At 41.8% G+C, this 20,702-nt stretch overlaps 1 protein-coding gene across 1 annotated transcript; it reads left to right on the plus strand.

Moving 5' to 3' along the window:
* Nucleotides 1-57: 57 nt before the first annotated feature.
* Nucleotides 58-18,410, plus strand: AHSA1 (activator of HSP90 ATPase activity 1). The gene is made up of 9 exons (XM_063117905.1): nt 58-226; nt 6,534-6,724; nt 7,335-7,417; nt 7,760-7,877; nt 11,293-11,381; nt 14,279-14,413; nt 14,975-15,076; nt 15,999-16,050; nt 17,987-18,410. Exons 1-9 carry the CDS (start codon nt 147-149, stop codon nt 18,157-18,159), a joined length of 1,023 nt encoding a protein of 340 aa, XP_062973975.1. The 5' UTR covers nt 58-146; the 3' UTR covers nt 18,160-18,410.
* Nucleotides 18,411-20,702: the final 2,292 nt, after the last annotated feature.

The following is a 20,702-nucleotide window of genomic DNA, read 5'->3' on the forward strand; positions in this document are numbered from 1 at the left end:
AAAGAGCGGAAGGAACCTTTGCCGGTGACGGAAGCCGGGAGGCGGCGCGGCTGCCGGCGCCTTCTAGTAGCTTCCAGGCGCGCGGAGACGGCCGCTCGGCATCGACGGAGGCAGACGCGGCTGCGGCGGGTGTTTCGGGGGCGCCGATGGCCAAGTGGGGGGAAGGAGACCCGCGCTGGATTGTGGAGCAGCGCGCGGACGCCACCAACGTCAATAACTGGCACTGGTGGGTGAGGGAAGAGTCGGGAGCGCGCGCGCGAGAGGGAGAGAGAGACTGAGGGAAGGGGGGAAGCGCGTGCGTGCGAGAGAGAGATTGACGGAGGGGGAGGGGGGCTTCAGACCGGGAGGGGAAACCTCCCGCCGCCATTCTCACCAAGCGGCCTTCCTCGCGGGGTGGGATGGGGGCCGCCGATGCCGCCGCCTCGAACCAGCGAACGGGCGCGCGTGGTTCTGCCTCCTCTGTGTCTCTCTCCGGTCTCTTGACACCGGCGCACGAGATGCCCGGCGCTTCCCCAGCACCACCTCGCCCGTCGCCCTGGCTTGCTTTGCTCTGAAGGAAGCCCTGTGGGGAGGGTTTCAGTGGTGCTTAACCTCAAGTAAGCGTGCAAGATCTTTGGGGGGTGGAGTGTTGACAAGTGACAGTGGGTGGGTGGGTGGAAGGAAACCTTTCTCGCCTGCCCTTGACCTACGCCTTTTAATTTTTTTCTTCTTTTCTAAAATTGACAAAACTGCCGTCAAGGGTAGCAAAACCCCACTTGACAGCTGCTCGATTTCTCTTAAGTCCTGCTAGTGAGGGCTTTTCATGGTTGCCTAGTGAGGCCGTTGTTTATTTCATGGCATGGGAATAAACACGGTCTTTGGCTTTTAAATGCATGGGAGCAAGGGTTGTAAGGGAAAGAAATGTGGCAGCCCTCATGTGCATAGGGTTGCAGCTGTGCGCTAGTTCTATTGTTTGCCTTCTTTAGGACCCAATTGCAGCATCCGGGGCTCTGTGCCTGCAGGGCAAAGACAGGTTGTGACAGGAAGACAGCACTGTGCTTGAATCATATTCTGTTGCCATACACTCTTCAGGGTACAAAATACCATGTCACGGGCGAGGGGGGCTTGTTGCATTTTGGACTCATGAAGTTGATTTGCACACCCATTAGCTGTCTGGTAGTTAGATGAATATCGAAGTATGGACACTGCGAAGAGAGTGGGAAGAAGGTAACTACTCTCTCTGGTACTACTTGAACTTTGAGTCATCTAAGAAAATGGATTGGCAGGAATAAGGACAGGCAAAAGGAAGTATTTCACATGCTGTATTGTTAAGATGGAATTAATTACAGTTAGATGTCGACCAGTGTTTAATTGGAAAGATGGTGACGCAGATTGTGTAATACAACCCAGCAATTCTGCTGCTGACAAATGCTTGGTCAACTTGACAATATTTATTACTAAAAGGATCATCCTGGTAGAAAAGTAACATATCCCTGCATGCGAGAGACTGAGCACAAAGAGGATGGCTGTGGCCATCGTACCCAGCTTGTAAGCTTCTCAGAAGCCACTTTTAGAGACAGAATGTTCAATTAAATGAATCTTCGTCTTACCTAGGAAGGATTTTTTTTCTGTATGATAGAAAACACTTCAAGGTCATACAGAAGCAGGATGCCTATCCATGGCCAGCTTGACTGGTGCATATCACAAAACTTTCCCAGCAGTTGCCAGTATATACCGAAAACTCGATCCTGCACATGGAGTATGCATAGGCTGAAGTACACGCACGGTAATGAAGCAACTGCTATGCACTTGATGGTTTCTGCAAATATGCCTTTTTGCACCAGTAAAAGACCAAGCGTTTTACAGCCTGATTTATTTTGTTATGAATGTTTGTGTGGAGCAGCCAACTCCTTTCAGAATTGGCACAAAGAAGACAGGTCCCACACAATTGTGGCTATACTTACCAATTCCATCCTGCCCCATTCAGTTTTGCCCTTCATGAAGTCCAGACTGTTCTGCGCCGTTGGACAACTAGAAACATGATCACCATGCTCCTGACTTTTGATGTGGGAGCAGCTGCTAATTTTTGAACAACAGGAAACTTTAAAGGAGAAATGGGTAGGATGAGTATGTTCCTTGCTTTGGGAAACTGCCAGTTAATTTATACTGCAGGACATAACCAAAGATACAGACTCCTGCCCTGTATCTTTGATCAGGTTCAGACCTCTCTTTAAATCATGATGGGTTAATAAGCTACTTACAGTAGTTTATTTAGAAAATAAACTACTGTTATCCCCCACATGATCAGACAAACTACTGTGCATAATCTGAGTCATCCCTCCCCATCTCCTGTCCTGCTGTAGTAATCCCTTTGCCCCACCCAAGCAGTGGTGCTGTTTCACCCATTGACAACATTGCAGCACCCTGTTTTAACCTTTTGCAATATCCCGATGAGAGGGGAGAGTTGTGGGGTAAAGTACAGTGACTTCCAGCATCAACCCGACAAGGGGGTGGTGGTGGAGGCTCTAAAATGCTGGAAGTTTGCAGGATCGGGACAAAATATCACACCCGGATGCCTCATAGGGAGGCACCCAACTCACTCTCAATACATTCAGTTGCGCATTTCCCCCCATAGCTGATGCTGGCATGCAGGCCTTTAAGTGTTCTCAATAACGTGAAAGCGCTGTTGCACTAAAGTTCAATTGCGCATTTCCCCTTATAGCCATTGCTGGCATGGAACCATTAAGTGTTCTGAACTGTGCGTTTCCCCTCTTAGACATAGATTTAAGGTGTTCCCAATTGTGTATTTCCCCCCCATAGACACTACTGAAATAGCCTGTGTAAGCTGTTTCCATTTCACAGAGAACACCCTGTGTGGAGCAGAGCAGCAGCAGTCTGAACCCCTCTTGCTGCCCAACCCTGTAGGAGGCCAAAATAACCCATGGTGCCAGACAGATGACATGATATCCCACAATGGCTTAAGTAACTCCTTCTGCAGCTTATTGGTTATCAGAGTGGGTTATTTTGAGCAAATTAGCCATCGTGGATTAAAAATTTCCCAACAGCTGACACGATAATCCATGATGGGTTAAATAACCCATCGTGGGTTATCATGTCATATGAACCCAATGTTTGGGTATCAGTCGTGGGGAAGGGAATGTGTCCTTCTCTTGAAACCCTTGAGAGTTCTTCATTTGGCCGCTGTTCTTTCCCTCTGTGCCCCAACCATAAAGGGGGAAAAAAGCCAAAAAGAAATATAGTGACACAGGCAGTGTTAAGTGAGCCAACAGCTCATTCTGCAGTGGTGAGCAAACTCTGTTTCCAAGGGTATGTAAAATTAAATGCAGCAACACTCTAGCAACTGTGAAAGATGCAGCCATCTCAAATTTAGAAAGCACACTATGTTTTTATATTTAGTTTCTGCAAATTATCTGGCTAGCTAGATTGTCAAAACAGAATCCTGGGGAATTGTAAAGCCCTGTTCTAAAGACAGCAGTCATTAGCTGGATTGCTATCCAGAAAAAATATCCCCCCCCACAATTAAAACAAGTATTGAGTGGTAATTTATGCTATGTAGATTTTCCTGGTTGTGAGTACTGGGTGTAACTTCAGTACACACACTACACACAGCATGCAAAGAGGTATGGCATCTTTTAAATGGGAAGAGTATTGATGAATAACACTAGGCAGTAGCAAGAGAGACAAGTGGTTTGATTGGTGTCATGTTGAATTTGGACCTTGAAGGTTGGATTAACTTCCTATCTCAACAAGTAATATTTTAGAGCCTCAGTTTCCCTATTCATGAAATGGGGATGATTTATTTCCTTGGGAAATGAGGATTGTAAGTAGTGAAACAAGGGTGTCCCAAGTGGGAGTTTGTGGTATTCCTGGACATTCATTGCCCTAAAGCAATGCCAAACATAGGAAGCTGACTTATATTGACCATTTGTGCATCTAGTCTAGTATTGTTGACACTGACTGGCAGCAACTTTCCAGGGTTTCAGGCAGGATTTTTTCCTAGCTCTACCTGGAGGAGCCAGGGATTAAACCTTGGCCCTGCTGCATGCAAAGCCTGTGCTCTACCAAGGAGCTTTGATCCCTCCTGAGAAATTTTCAGTGTGACAAAGACATTCTTGTCATGTGACACTTTTGAATGTGCTCTATTAGAATCCTGTTCTTGTGTTTTGATTAGGAAAAAAGGGACAATCCTATCTGTATTTAATATTGTCTTAGGCTGCAATCCCATACACACTTACAAGGAATAAGGCCCATTGAACATAGATTGACTTTTGCATAAGCATGTATATGATGGCACTATATAAATCTTTCCCTGTCACATTATAAGTGTTTCTTGGGTAAATTAAGACCTGCCTATTGATCTCTCAATGCAAGCAAATCCAGTGAATTGGCTTGAACAACACATCTGCTTTCTTAGTAGGCTTTCTCAAGATTTTGGACATAGTAACCTGCATAAATAGTACTCTTGCTTGAGGGTAATGCCTATGTAACTCATACTTCAGCTATCATGTAGCAATGTAATAGAATCATGGGGCCTTAAAGGCGATCTGTGCCAACCCCCTATTTAATGCAGGGGAGAGAGAGTATCCCCAACAGAAGGCTGTCCAGCCTCTGTTTGAACACTTCCAGCCAGGGAGAGCTCATCATCCCCCTAGGTAACAGGTAACATTTGTTATTTTTTTCCTACCATTTAGAAACTTTTCTAAATGTTCAACTGAAATATACTTTCCTGTAACTTAAGCCCATTGGATCTAGCCCTTTCCTCTGGGGCAGTTGAAAACAAGTCTTTGCATTCTTCTGTATGACCACACTCTTCAAATGCCTGAAAGGTTATCACGTTTCCCCTAGTTTCTCATCTCTAAGCTAAACGTACCCATTTCCTTCAACTTTTCCTCATATTAGTTGTTTTCCATACTGTTGACCAGCTTCATTGTTTTGCTCTGAACCAATTCCAAATTGTGTCTGTCCTTCTTAAAGTGTAGGACCTAGATTCAGCACAGTACTCCAGATGAGTTTGGGCTAGAGCAGAAATGGGAGTAGTAGAATAATATATGTAACATACAGGTTATGAAGCAAAGGTGGTAATATACAAAATCCTTTTTAAAAACCAGTCTTAGATTCCTTTCTGGATTCTAGACATAATAGAATTAGTTTCAAACAATAATTTGTCTCAGCCAACTCTTGGTTGCCTAGTTGTTCTAGGTCAGTAATGCTGCTGAAGTAAAGACACAGACCCAAGATGGAACTGAGGGAATTGGTACATCAAGGCCCCGTTCACACGTATCAACAACCCATGGGTTGTCAGAGCTGAGCATGAGTGAGTGTGCTGGGTCCTGTGTGCTTCTGCTTTCCAAAACAACCCAGGTAACCCTGAGTTTGAACCTATGGTTGGGTTAAAACTATGGAGGGGGGGTTAACTCTCAACAACCCAGAGTGCCGTGTTTGAACATCTAAATGGAGCCAAATTTGATTTGACATAGATACAGCTTGAGTTTGCTAGATAAAATGTGGTTAATTAAAACTCTTGGCTACCATTTTTTTGGAGATATATGCAATACTTACCAAACCTAAATTTATTTTACTGCTTTTAGAACAAAATTCATAATTTCTCATAGCACATAAAATTGTACAATTTGGCAGATTTATGAAACTTGCAGAGCAATCCTATGTATGTAAGTATTCTGTTTAGTCTAACTTATTCCCAGATAAGCATGTATGTGACTGCAGCCTCAAAAGCATAAATGCCATAATTACGTACAAGCAAAACTGTAAATATGTCCAATACTAGAAAAAGAGAGATATGCAAACTGCTGCACCCTATTCTACACAAGCACATGTATATTAGCTTTTGCACTCTAAGTAGGAAAACATCAATGTCGAAAAAAGAAGACATACGTTTTGTGGTAAACAAAAACAAATGTATTATTTGGACAGAAACCATCTTATACAGAACCCTGCATTATCCTCCTTTCGTGAAGATGGCAGTACTCTATGTGCAGAAATGCATCTTCTACTTGAGTGTTATATATGTCTACAATATACACAGGAATTGTTGTCTAATGTTGTTGATTGTCTCACACAAAAATCTTCTTACTACACCTTTTGAATGAGTAAAACTTTGTCTTCAAAAGCATTTCACTCATTCCAAAAAGAGGAAATATGTCATAGCAATTTTTCAGTATTCCCCCAAATTTTCAAGTTATTCTACTGAAAAAACTGAAACAAAATCCTGGGGATGTGGAATGTGCTTTCCCGAATTTTTCCTGTCTCTCTCTCTCTCTCTGTCTCTCTCTCTCTCTCTCTCTCTCTCTCTCTCTCTCTCTCTCTCTCTGTGTGTGTGTGTGTGTAGGGGTTCCTTCCCATTTCTAGGACGTTGCTTCCAAAAAAGAAAGGAAAAGAAAGTCAGGTTTGAAAACGTGACTTTTCAAGCCAAATAAACACCACCTCAGGAAGGGTGGAACAAAGTGTGGGGAGGGGTATGAAAAGCCATTGCCTGTTACTGCATTTTCAACTTCAGTATTATTTTTCCCTTTTAGGACTGAAAGAGATGCATCTAACTGGTCCTCAGAGAAGCTGAAAACGCTGCTTCTGGCTATTAGAGCAGAGAATGCAGAGGGGACTTGTGAAGTGACAGAAGTGAGCAAATTGGATGGAGAAGCCTCCATCAACAACCGCAAAGGAAAGCTAATTTTCTTCTATGAGTGGAATATCAAGTTGGCTTGGACAGGTGAGTTTGGCTGCTTTGTTTTCATCCGTGTAAAGATCCCATTGCAGCATTCCAGATCCTGAATTGTCATATAATAGAACTTCTAACGTCTTAGAAAGAATTGAGACCGGAATTGAGAGAAGAGCCACTCTATGACCTGATTTGGACAATTGTAATGGGGGAAGGAACCCAGTACTGGGAAAAGGCAGGATGATAATAACAACAACAACAACAACCCCCCATCATGGTTCCTTCCGCTGTGCATGCTGCACACATGACTGCTGTTGCATAATCTTCCACGATGCAACGAGGTTTGGTGTGCAAACCTGGCGTGGAGTGCAGCAGCATTGCTTCATACCCATCCTGCAACCTTTGCTGTATGTTGTGGGTTTTAGGATGGGTATGAAGTGCCTGCCACTGTGACCTGCACTGGGTTCACATGACATGCCAACCCTCGCTGTATCACGGGAGATTATGCAAATGGTGGTCACAAGGACCATGGTGGTTCCTTTCCACACTGTAATTGTCTGAACCCAGCCTTTGAATTTCTAGAGTGTCAAAAGCTGTCAGAAATTGCTGTTAGGAAAGTGAAATTGAACAGGTCTTTAATTTAATATATTGCTGTTTTCAGGCACCTCAAATACAGGTGTGAAATATAAAGGACATGTGGAGATCCCCAATCTGTCAGACGAAAATGATGTTGATGAAATTGAGGTAAGCACAGTTACAGGTGAAATTCTTGACTGCTGCTTCATTAGAAAGTGGAAAGGGATCACAAATCTGAATAATTTCATGTTTAACAGGATGATTCAGGCTCCTGCACTACTTTTGAAATGGGAATGTTATCTCTCTCCCCTTCACTTCAGGACTTCTGAAAGGCCTTTTTCAGCATTTTTAAAGCCCCATAAGTTCACTGCTGTTTTCTGACATTCAAAGCTAGAAATAGCATCCAAATTATTTCTCGAAATGATTTTTATGGATGCAGTGCAAGGCCAGGCATGTACAGTGAAAACATGTTTTGGTGGGACCTTACTAATTTCTTCCTTTTATTCTCAGATCAACGTTAGTCTTGCCAAAGATGAGCCAGACACCAACCTTCTAGTGTTGATGAAGCAAGAAGGTGCGGAACAGATCAGCAATGCTTTGGGAACTTACATCAGTACTCTCAAAACAGGTACATACAGAGGATAAAAGAAATGGTAGTGACCTCCTGCTAAAGCTCTCCTCACTAGCTTTTTCAGTGAAGGATGGAGGATACTTGCAGTATCTACTGCTGTCTCGAAATAGGTTTGCTCCTCTTGAGAACCTCCGGTAATTGCACAAAGTGAGAAAAATGAGAAATACTCAGCAGTGCTTGAGATCAAAGAGAGCAAACCTGGTGTTCTGTTGGCTACAGTTCTGAACAGACTAGATCAGAACTGAGTTTGCTCCTCTTGAGGGCCTCATCAGGTGTTGGCTGGGTGGCTGGGGCCTGCACACCCAGGCACACTGCACACATCCAATTTGCTGCAGTGGGGAGGCTTTAACCTGTTCTGAACCAGTGCCTGGGCACAGTAATGGACTGGATGAGGGCTAACAAACTGAGACTCAATCCAGACAAGACAGAGGTACTGTTAGCGGGTGGTTCATCTGTCCGGCGAGGTGATGTTTGCCCTGTCCTGGACGGGGTTGCACTCTCCCTAAAGGATCGGGTCCATAGTTTGGGGGTGCTCTTGGATCCAGAACTGTCACTTGAGGCACAGGTGAACTCAGTGGCAAAGAGCACCTTTTATCAGCTTAGGTTGATATACCAACTACGCCCTTATCTGGACAGAGATAGCCTAGCTACAGTTATCCGTGCTCTGATAAACTCTCGCTTGGATTACTGCAACGCGTTATACGTGGGGCTGCCTTTGAAAACGGTCCGGAAGCTTCAGCTGGTACAAAACAAGGCAGCCCGTTTACTAACAGGGACTGGTCGGCAAGATCACATTACGCCAGTCCTTTTACAACTTCATTGGCTGCCAGTCCAGGTCCGGGCCCGATTCAAAGTGCTGGTATTGACATTTAAAGCCCTAAATGGTTTGGGGCCAGGTTATTTGAAGGAACGCCTCCTCCCATATGTACCTGCCCGGACCTTAAGATCATCTACAGGGGCCCTTCTCCGTGAGCCCCTGCCAAAGGAAGTGAGGCAGGTGGCTACTAGGAAGAGGGCTTTCTCCGCTGTGGCACCCCGGTTGTGGAATGAGCTCCCCAGAGAGGTCCACCTGACGCCTATACTGTACTCTTTTCATCGCCAGCTGAAGACCTTTTTATTCTCTCAGTATTTTAACACTTAATTTTAACTTAAATTTAAATTTTACTGTTCTAACTTTGTATTTTAATCTTATATCAATTTAGCTGCGTGGTTTTATCCTTGTTGTGCTTTTTATACTGTATTTTTTGTATTTGTGCTTTTAACCTGTTGGTTGTTTTATTATGGTTTTAATTTTTGTGACCCGCCCAGAGAGCTTTGGCTATTGGGCGGTATAAAAAAGTAATTAATTAATTAATTAATAAATTAACCGTGTCCCCATCCCAGCAGTGCTCCTCATGATGGCTGTGACTTGTTTTTCCTCCTAAACCCTCTCCTCACCTCTCATTCTCTCTTACTGTCAACGATATCACGCTTACTCCGGTCAAGGAAGCTCGTAGTCTTGGCTTTATATTTGACTCCTCGCTCTCCTTTACTCCTCACATCGAGGCAGTAGCTAAATCCTGTCGTTTCTTCCTGTATAATATTGCCAGGATTCGACCATTTTTGTCTGTCTCTTCTGCCAAGACTCTCGTTCACGCACTGGTTATCTCTCGGTTGGACTACTGCAACCTTCTTCTCTCTGGCCTTCCTTCGTCTCACATCAGTCCGCTGGTCTCTGTCCACCACTCTGCCGCTAAGATCATCTTCTTGGCCCGCCGCTCTGACCATGTCACTCCACTTCTGAAATCTCTTCATTGGCTTCCAGTTCACTCTAGAATCCAATATAAACTTCTCCTGCTGACCTTCAAAGCTCTTCACGGTCTAGCTCCTGCCTATCTCTCCTCTCTCATCTCACACTATCGCCCCGCTCGTGCTCTCCGCTCCTCTGATGCTATGCTTCTCGCCTGCCCTAGGACCTCCACTTCCCTTACTCGGCTTCGTCCTTTTTCTTCTGCTGCCCCTTACGCCTGGAACGCTCTTCCAGAACACTTGAGAACTACAAACTCAATCACTGCTTTTAAAACTCAGCTAAAAACTTTTCTTTTCCCTATAGCCTTCAAATATTGAGTTTGTTCTGACTCTATACTGTTAGCTTCTCCCTACCCGGTGCCTGTTTACACTTCCCTGTGCCTGTTTGCATTCTCCTTCCCTCTTTATTGTTTACTACAACTTATTAGATTGTAAGCCTATGCGGCAGGGTCTTGCTATTTACTGTGTTATCTGTACAGCACCATGTACATTGATGGTGCTATATAAATAAATAATAATAATAATAATAATAATAATAATAATAATAATAATAATAATAATAATGGGAGAGGCCCTTGCCCTCTTATCAGTGATCATGCTGAGCAAGAAGGTGCATGGGCATGATTTTCTTTGCTCTCCCCCTTTCCCAGCACATTGGGTTCTGCTAGGAAATGGCTGTGTGAGGAGAGTTATCCCCACACGTCTGTTTTCCAGCAGAATCAGCCAATTCTGGGTATAAACAGGGTGCACGGGACTGACTTCCTTGCCTGTTTTCCAGCAGAATCTCCTCCTGCCAGAAAGCTGTAGTGACTGAATGGTTGCATGTGCTAGCTGCAGCAGTAGAGAGGCATTAGAGAATTTGAGGTGGTGGTGATGATGGTAGTCTGATACTTAGATATTGACTTGGAATTAGCGAAATTTTAGGCTGTATGTCTCGAATAGTTTAATAATAAAACATACCTTGTAAATTAGCATTAGGTCATATTTCTTGTTTTCAATAAAGCATTTTGTGTAGCTTTTCTTACCACCTCATAGACAGAAGACATATTGTAGTTCTGCAGTTACTTGAAACTAGCTTTTTGTACCTAAAAAGGATGAGTATGCAATCTAGCTCTCACGTCTTTTCAAAGTGGGTAATAGCTTTCCAAATTAAATTTTTTTCTTGTGGTCCTGTCTTATCTTACTTTAGTGATAGCACTCTTCAAATACTTAAAAGGCTTTCACACAGAGGAGGGCCAGGATCTCTTCTCAATCCTCCCAGAGTGCAGGACATGGAATAACGGGCTCAAGTTAAAGGAAGCCAGATTCCAGCTGGACATCAGGAAAAACTTCCTGACTGTTAGAGCAGTACGACAATGGAATCAGTTGCCTAGGGAGGTTGTGGGCTCTCCCACACTAGAGGCATTCAAGAGGCAGCTGGACAACCATCTGTCGGGGATGCTTTAGGGTGGATTCCTGCATTGAGCAGGGGGTTGGACTCGATGGCCTTGTAGGCCCCTTCCAACTCTACTATTTTATGATTCTATGATGCTCCCTTGCAGCTATGTGTGTGTGTGTTTTTACAAAATAACAATTGAGTTTCTAGACACTTTGTATGAAATAATGAGATCTTAATATCTTCCAGAGTTTACGCAAGGCATGATCTTGCCCACAGTGAATGGTGAACAGTCAGAGGCACCACCTCATCCTGTGCATAAAGCGGAAGAGCGCAAGGTAGGTGCATGTTACTTTGAAACAAACTGAGATGGGGAAAGCCTGGGCAAAGGCATTTTACAGAGTAATGTTTCCTTATTCTGGTATAATAAGTTACAAGGCAGGAAGCCACTTTACATACTTAATAGCAGCAGGCTTTACAGAGTAGCATGTGATGTGGCCATGAGCAGAGATGTGAAGGCCCGGAAAAAAGCTGAAAATTTTGGATTTTTTTTCCCTGGGGACTGTTTTTGGTTTTTTTCCAAAAAATTGAACAGCTTTGGATTATGAAATGTTTTCTTTAGAATTTAAGACATACTGCTTATATATTGTTACACAGACTTTATTCCCCACAAAATGATTTCTAAAAACTTTGCAATAAGAACACTTTTATAGAAAAACTAGATATGTAAAATGTCTGGAAATAATGAAGCCATGGTAAAAATGTTTTATTTAATCCTCTCTTTAAGATTCCCAGCATAGTTATTTCTTTCATTCCTGATTAAAATTATTGATCTATAGTTTATTGATAGTCATTTATGCTCAGTTTCTCAAAAAAAAATTATTATTATTATATTTATTTCTATCCTGCCTTTTGCCCAATACTGGGCCTCAAGGAGGCCTTACAAAATTTAAAACATGTACATTTAAAAACCTACGAAAAGAAATATACAAAAGTTAATATATTAAATATATTACAATATTAAAACATTAAACATTTAAAATACACAACAATTTTACAAGTCCTTAACATAGACGGAGGCCCAGATTATTTGCCAAAGGCCTGCTGGAACAAAGAAGTTTTTGCCTGCTTCCGAAAGCACATCAATGCAGGAGCCAGTCTAGCTTTCCCAGGAAGAGAGTTCCAGAACACTGGAGCAGCCACTGAGAAGGTCCTCCCCCATGTTCCCACCAGGCGCGCCTGTGAAGATGGTGGGACTGAAAGAAGGGCTTCCCCAGAAGATCTCAAAGCACGGGCAGGCTCGTAATGGAGAATACAGTCTTTCAGATAACCTGGACCCAAGCCATATAGGGCTTTATATGTCATAACCAGCACTTTAAATTGTGCCCGGAAACAGACTGGAAGCCAGTGGAGCTGTTTTAACAAGTGAGTAGCGTTGCACATTGTGCATTCTTGACAGTTTGGTTTTTGTTCTAAAGAGTCCTGTGTTTCTGGGCTTGTTCTGGTTTGATGTGGTAGCAGTCAATTAAACTAGTTCTAATCTAAAATCCACATGTGGAAAAAACACTAGGTTATTCACCTACTGTCACCAGAGGTGACAGAACAGCATGTGGGTTATCCCACCTATGCTTTTTTTTTTAAAAAAAATAACTTTGAGGCTTGGGTCTATAGAACTTGCTGCGACAGTTTTAATAAAGTTATCAATTAGACCTCACCGCTGGGAATGCTGCCTCAGCTATAAAACTTCTTAATTTCTGCCACTCGAATAAACCCTCTCAACTTAAAAGAAAGTCAGTCTAGTTTCTAAGCCATAGGCATGGGATTGACACTACCACTAGAGACAACTTTTCAAAATGAACAAAAAATGAGATGTTGGAATGAAAACCTATTAACATTTTATTTAGCTAGGAAAGATTGCTTAGGAACAATGAGCAACCAGATTTAATTTAAGAACCTTTAAGCAATCTCAACCTATTATTTGAAGAGTGACATTTTATTCACTTTTGTAAATAATTTCCATTAATGAACATCTCATTCCAAATAATGGAAATTATTTACAAAAGTGAATAATATGTCACTCTTCAAATAATAGGTTGAGATTGCTTAAAGGTTCTTAAATTAAATCTGGTTGCTCACCGTTCCTAAGCAATCTTTCCTAGCTAAATAAAATGTTAATAGGTTTTCATTCCACAAAGAGGAACAGATTTAGGTATTTTCTGAACTTCCTTACAACCAGGAGCAAATGCTGTACTCCAGTCTTCCTCTGTCTCTAGCCTTTAGGATGCTACAGATGTTTCAGGGACTTCTTGCTGAAGTTCCCTCTTGTCAGACGTAAATAGGAACCTAAAATATGTTATGTATATCTTAGTTTGCTCATAAAATTATCATGTTTAGTATCTTAAATTTTAAAATATAGTTCATTCAGGCAGTAATTGCAAATTTACTGAGTTTACTTTCAAACATTTTAAAATAAAATAATGATTTTATGAGCAAACCAAGCTATACATAAGAATAGAAGAAGTGCCATGCTGGATCCTACAGGCAGGACCTGCAAGAACCTACAGGCAGGACATGGGTGAAAGATCACCCACCCATGTTCCCCAGCAACTGGTGTATATAGGCTTACTGTTATACATAATATAACTTAAGGAACATAAAAGCTTCTTTATGTTCCTAGAGCAGCCTTCCACATGCTTTGGACTACAATGCCCAGCAGTCCTGACCATTGGCCATGTTGCCTAAGGCTGAAGAGAGCTAAAGTCTATAATATCTGGAGGGTGTCAGGTTGGGGAAAGCTGTTCTAAGTCAATATAGTGACTTTAAATCTGTAAAGAGTGCTAAAAAAAATAAGATTTTTATTTTTTAACTTTCCCCAAAAATGTCTGTTCCCGCCCCCCTCAAAAAACCTATTTTTCCCCATGGCTTCAAAATTTTCAGAAATGTTATATCTCTAGCCCTGAGCAATAAGCACTGTTTCCATGAATATGTCTATTCCGTGACATATGATTGGACCCAAACCCTCCAGGACTGTTAATGCTTTGTTTGCTCACATAAAAATCTTGAAGATATGGGGGACTGGTGGGACCCAGTGAGGAAGAAGGGTGGCTTCAGGTTGGTGCCTTGATCCGACAACAGCGTCAGGGAATGCAGTGTCTGATCTGAGAGGTTTTAGATCATTACTCTGCTCTAGCACTTAAGATACATTTTAGTCTTGAATTCTGTGACATTTCTTTAGGCTACTGAACATGTTGCTGGCAACGCAGTTAAATCCAAATCAGTAGGGGTTAAGATCCCAACCTGTAAGATAAATTTGAAGGATACTTTCTTAACATCTCCGGATGAGCTGTATAGAGTGTTCATTACACAAGAGGTAAGATCTTCCTTTTCCAGTAGGCATTTAATCTTTAATCTGTTGCACTGATTATTAATTTTACTGCTGGCATCATAATGCTTTTAGTGTTTAACATTATATTAATCTTATACTTTTACTGTTGTGTTTTTGTTTGGTTATTTTGTTATTTGGTTTTCTATTATTTCAAACCACCTCAAGGTTATTTCAAACCACCTCAAGAGAGCTCCAGCTATTGGGTGGTATAGAAATGTAATAAATAAATAAATAAATAAATATTTGCTAGTTGGTTGGTATATAAATCTAAGAAATTTAAAAATACAGAAGGGTCCTGCTTCAAAACACTTTTCCTTGAGAGAGAGGCATTCCGTTTTGCTGTCAGATAAAAGGTAGTGTTTCTCCCTCATCCTTGAAACTTGCCTGACTTCTCCAAAGTTCCCTGTGGAAGACAGTAGAGGAATCAAGTTGCACATGCTGGAATCTAGCAGCTATCCCTGTTATCTCAGTGAATCAGGTGGAAATTAACTTAGTGCAAAGAGTCATCTTGTTTCTAGGCTGCTCTTATATATATATTTTCTACAGCTGATCCAGGCTTTTACTCACTCGCCTGCTGTTGTGGAGGCTGACAAAGGAGGAAAATTCCAGCTACTAGATGGGAGTGTCACTGGAGAGTTCACTGAACTAGTGAGTATAAATATTGGTTTCGTGTGTGTGTTTCAAAGTTGTTGAGAAGTGCCCTTCTGTTCAGCTCATGATTTGTTTGTTTTTTAATGCCTATGTTATCTCACTGACTCCATAAGCTGCATCGTCCTTTTTATGTGGCTAATGGATTAGCTGGAAATAAAGTACGCCTCTTCTGTAGAAAACACATGGACAACACTAGCCTAGATCAGACAGTCTATTCAGATTGAGAACAAGCATTGTACCTGCATGCTTCCTCCTTCCCTTCATTTGCATGTTGTCAGAACAAAATACAAACCATTTTCCTGTTAGCATCCAAACTGGAAAAAAATCTCACTACAAATTGGGATAAGTAGAGTCTGATCCTAATTTCACATTGTGCTTTGTATTCCAAGATAATAAGCCACTGTTTCCTGGTTCAGATGTAAAAGGAACTGTGATTTCACAAAAGCTAGAAATCATTGGTTACAGAGTGTGAGGGACAGGGAAGAGGGCATATACAGGTACAGTACTTGTTCTCAGTCTTATAAACCATGGTTACATCTGAATCAGGCCACTCTCTGGTCAAATAGTTGATTGTAGTTTTATATGGGCCAAAATATTTCCCATACCTTTAGGAGCATGAATTAAATTCATGTTCGTGGATATATGTGTGGTTGTTTATCCAGGCTTGGTGTCTGATTCTGTGGAAAAGACATTCTCAAGGAAAGTCAGATGGATTGCGCTTAAGTCTAGATGAATCTGATTTCAATAAAACCAAAGCGATTATTGTGCATTTCTAATGCTTTCCTTACACTTGGAGTAGGTATATCAGTTAATCTTGAATAATATTGGCATTCCAAACCTTTCTCAACATAATCTCTTTCCTTATCTTGAATAGTCAAGTGATACTCTAGCTTGTAGATGAACTTTCCTTTCTTTCCAGGTTTCTGAGAAGCAGATTACTATGAAGTGGAGATTTAAATCATGGCCAGAAGGTAAGTAATTCCACTACATATAAAATAGAATATGTCATAGGTTTAGCTGCACTCTGGTTGTGTTGCATAAGTAGTGGTGCCCACTCCTGAACAATAAGATGGTGGAAAACAGGTAGAGAGAGAGGTGCGTGTGTGTGTCTTGCCTGCAAGCTAGCTGCCTAGGATCATTGCTCTGCTGCTCACCTACTAATTAAAGAATTAACGAAGCAGTGCCAAGCCCAGGTAATGAAATGGGGCTTTGTTAGATTAAATAATTTGGACATTAGTTTTCTGCAAGAAAAGCCCTGGACTTGCTAAGCTCCCCAGTTGAAGGCCAAAGCTATCAAAATGGCACTGGTTTCTTCTAAAGCTTTCAAAGGTTCCAAAGCAATAAATAAATAAACAAATAAATAAATAATCGGGCTGATAAAAACTGAGAGACCTCCTACCAAATTTAGGAGAGAGTTACGAAGACTGGGCACCAGCCCTGCAGCTGATTGGTGCAACATTGACACCTCTCTCTTTTTCTGAAATTGACAATTATTATTATTATTATTATTATTTATTTATAAAGCACCATCAGTGTACATGGTGCTGTACAGAGTAAAACAGTAAATAGCAAGACCCTGCCGCATAGGCTTACAATCTAATAAAATCATAGTAAAACAATAAGGAGGGGAAGAGAATGCAAACAGGTACAGGGTAGGGTAAGCAGGCACAGGGTAGGGTAAAACTAACAGTAGAAAGTAACAGTAGAAGTCTGCACAACATCAAGTTTTAAAAGCTTTAGGAAAAAGAAAAGTTTTTAGTTGAGCTTTAAAAGCTGCGGTTGAACTTGTAGTTCTCAAATGTTCTGGAAGAGCGTTCCAGGCGTAAGGGGCAGCAGAAGAGAATGGACGAAGCCGAGCAAGGGAAGTAGAGGCCCTTGGCCAGGCGAGAAACATGGCATCAGAGGAGCGAAGAGCACGAGCGGGGCAATAGTGTGAGATGAGAGAGGAGAGATAGGAAGGAGCTAGACCGTGAAAAGCTTTGAAGGTTAACAGGAGAAGTTTATATTGGATTCTGTAGTGAATTGGAAGCCAATGAAGAGATTTCAGAAGCGGAGTAACATGGTCGGAGCGGCGAGCCAAGAAGATGATCTTTGCGGCAGAGTGGTGAACAGAAACCAACGGACTGATGTGAGAAAAAGGAAGGCCAGAGAGAAAAAGGTTGCAGTAGTCCAACCGTGAAATAACCAGCGCATGAACAAGCGTTTTGGCAGAAGAGACAGACAAAAATGATCGAATCCTGGCAATATTATACAGGAAAAATCGACAAGATTTAGCTACTGCCTCAATATGAGGAATAAAGGAGAGCGAGGTGTCGAAGATAAAGCCAAGGCTACGAGCTTCCTTGACCGGAGTAAGCGTAACATCATTGACAGTAAGAGAGAATGAGAGATGAGGAGAAGGTTTAGGAGGAAAAACAAGCAATTCAGTCTTTGCCATGTTAAGTTTTAAGCGACGATGAAGCAGCCAAGCTGAGATATCTGAAAGACATGCCGAGATACGATCGTGAACATCAGGAGAAAGTTTTAAAGAAAACAGCAGAGGAGGCTATGAATTTAATCCTCAGGATCAAAAAAATAAAATAGAAGCTCTGACCGCAATAGCAAAAGACCTGCAAAACAAAGTTGAAGATTGGAAAAAAAGATGGTAGAAAGTGCAAGTATCTCTGGTAGTTTACAAACCTTGATCGTGGCAAGGCTTTGCCTTCCTTTCGCTTGAGGGATGTTGGTATCACCTATACTTATTATTGGATATGAAATACTTTAAGGCTTGAGTGTTTCCTGTCTTTCCTTTTGTCTTTTTGAGAAGGAAGAGTAATTTTCTCCAACAGTATCAGAAAAGAAGCAGGTGTTTTGATTTGCTGTGTCACCGCAGGTCGTGATTTTGGGATTTATTCTGTCTCTTTTTAGGTCACTTTGCAACCATCACCTTGGCCTTCATTGACAAAGCTGGTGAAACAGAAGTCCGTCTGGAAGGGAGGGGCATCCCAGCCAATGAAGAAGAGAGAACAAGGGAGGGCTGGCAACGTTACTACTTTGAGGGCATTAAACAGACATTTGGCTTTGGGGCCCGATTATTTTAACGCTGGCTACTGCGGAGAGTCTCTGCCCAAGGATTCTGCCGTGTGGACTGATTTGCTTCTTGGCTGTCCCTTTCTTATCCTCGGTTTCACTGTAGTGACAAGCAGGATGGCAGGGTGGTCTTGAAGGCCACTGAGCAGTGCAGATTCCAGCCCTTCACTGCGTATGCATGTCTCCTGCTGCAGGGGATTCAAAGGTGGATTCTCAGAAATGTACATACACCCGTATTGCTAAATAAACATAACTTAAAGAAGATGTACTGGCTCTCTTATTTGAGTGGGGAGATCACAGGTTTTTTGACCAGAGACCAAGATAGTCCAGCCTCTTCAAGAAGATAGTGGGGAATTTTCAGCTCAGAAGGCAAAAGTGTATGTTGTAGATAACTGTAACTTTTGGTGAAGCTTTAATTGGAAGCAGCAGAAGTATTGTATTCCAGCATGTGGATTTTGGATGTATCTTAATTTAAGGCAAACTTTTAATCCTTGCTCTCCAGAAATTCCCCAATAAAGTTGCTCCAACACTTACTAGTTTAGTGACTAAGGCTTACTAGCAAAAGAGTAAATGGCAAGGGAGTGTTCCAAATTGTTATGGGGTTAAAAGGAGAAAAGCTAAAGCCTATTAGTTGATCTGCTGTCACAGCTATATCGATGTTGTACTGGCATCTCTTCTGAGAACAGACAATAGTAGTAGAAAACTACTGCCCAGGAAAATCAGGATATTGGCTTTCTCTAAGCAACACCTTATGAAACTCCTTCAAAAGCAAGTAGAATCAAAGCAATGTGGGATATGAGCAACAGGACTTCAAACATACACAAGCCAAGAACAAAGGCTGAATAAAAATAAGGACATTTGTGTAGGATCTCAGTCCCTCAAGCATGCAAGACTAAAGTTTAATATCTGTGGAACGTTGGCTTTGCTAATAAAACATTATTCTGAGAAGAGCCGTTTCCATAGGACAAAATTGATTTCTTTTTGCTGTATAAAGTACATTTGAACATTGCTAGTTCATTAAACTGGAGGAAGCAAGGACAGCAAGAAAACTTTCCCATGCATCTGTAGTTCCTAAGTCTCTTCAAAATTGTGCCATAATAGGACTGTTGGGGGTCTATAGCTTCTGCCACTCTTACTGGCTGTGCACCATTGGGGGATGGTGGTAGTGATTCCACATTTGCTTAGAGAACTTGATTTCCTAATAAGTTCTTAGAGAAAGTGTGCACCACAAACAGGCTTAATTTGCATGCTTCCTGCAACTTTAATTACATGTTGAGAGATTTTGTGTTTTTTAGTTTGGAATGTTGTGTTTAGATTTTTTCGTGAGGCAGTGGAGAAGGGCGAAAAGACTAAAAGGAAGGAAATAACTTTGTAAGGGGGAGAAGAGTGCAATATTCTAATTCAAGATGCCCCACCCTTATAATACAATCCCTACTGATTATGGGAACAGGGATCTGGGCTAACCTGTTTCTGATCCGATCCTTTTCTAAGTGTTGCCTCAGTCTGTGACAGTCAAGTTGTCCTGGTTTAATTCACCCACAGGGCTCTGACAGACGCTGGCCACAATTTTGAATATGAAAGTCATGGTGGGGACGTGCCATGGCTGCTTGTGTTGTGTGAATTCAGGTGGGTTATTTGAGATTTAAATAATCCATGATGCCTGGTTTAGCTTGACACAAGCCTTGGCCACGGCTTGCATATTCAAAATGGCACCTGTTGTGCATCTTGGAGCTCCGCAGGTGAATTAACCTACAGTGGCTTATTGTGATATGTGAACCAACATATTGTCCTCCAAGCAAACTCAAGCTTAGCCTTTACAAATATAAATCACTATAGCTTTAATTTGTTTCCATTACTGTGTAGGGCACATCTGATCCAGAACTGAAGGAGAAAATACACTGACAGACTCTGATGGGACAGTTTCTCTTAGGCATGGATGTGTCTTCTACAACTAAGCTGTGGCTTATCTCATTCAACAAATCTTATTCTTTGTAAACCACCCAGAGAGCTTCAGCTATGGGGCTGTATATCAATGTAATAAATAATAATTCTAAAATATCACATTTTCTGTACTTTCCATCTTGAAATTTGCCTTTGGAAATAATAATGTGATTTTTTTCAGAGTTGGCCACAAGATGGCAGTACTGGCTGTCATATTTGGAATTTGAATTCGTAACAAGGCACATTTAGATTTCATAAGCAGCTGCAGCAGCAATAACTATACTTATGCTGTGTGTTTATATTCTGGCAGAACAAATCGGTGACCTAAAGAGAACTGGGGTGCAAATATTTAGAAGCTTAAAACCAATGGCTGGAAACTGATTTGCAGTGGCGATCTCAGTAAGTTGTCTCTGGTTCTGCCAATGGAAGACAACCCCCAGCTGTAAATTGCATGCATGTGGACAGTATGACAGATTGCTGTTTGGAATACAATTGTGCACTAAAATTGCACTGCTGTTGCAGCAGCAAGTTCCTATTAACAATCTTGCGTTTAGAGCCAAAGAATGGAGTGAGTCTGAACCCAGAATTCTGAAGTGCATTTAATCATCATCAT

Source organism: Elgaria multicarinata, chromosome 2 (assembly GCF_023053635.1).
Source record: "Elgaria multicarinata webbii isolate HBS135686 ecotype San Diego chromosome 2, rElgMul1.1.pri, whole genome shotgun sequence".
Taxonomy (NCBI): domain Eukaryota; kingdom Metazoa; phylum Chordata; class Lepidosauria; order Squamata; family Anguidae; genus Elgaria; species Elgaria multicarinata.

What these genes read in the sequence shown, in the direction of transcription:
- AHSA1 (XM_063117905.1), top strand. Translation starts at nt 147, where the DNA reads ATGGCCAAGTGGGGGGAAGGAGACCCGCGCTGGATTGTGGAGCAGCGC. An exon ending in AACGTCAATAACTGGCACTG is followed by an intron (nt 227 to 6,533) that starts GTGGGTGAGGGA and finishes TTTCCCTTTTAG; the next exon opens with GACTGAAAGAGATGCATCTA. An exon ending in GAGTGTTCATTACACAAGAG is followed by an intron (nt 14,414 to 14,974) that starts GTAAGATCTTCC and finishes TATTTTCTACAG; the next exon opens with CTGATCCAGGCTTTTACTCA.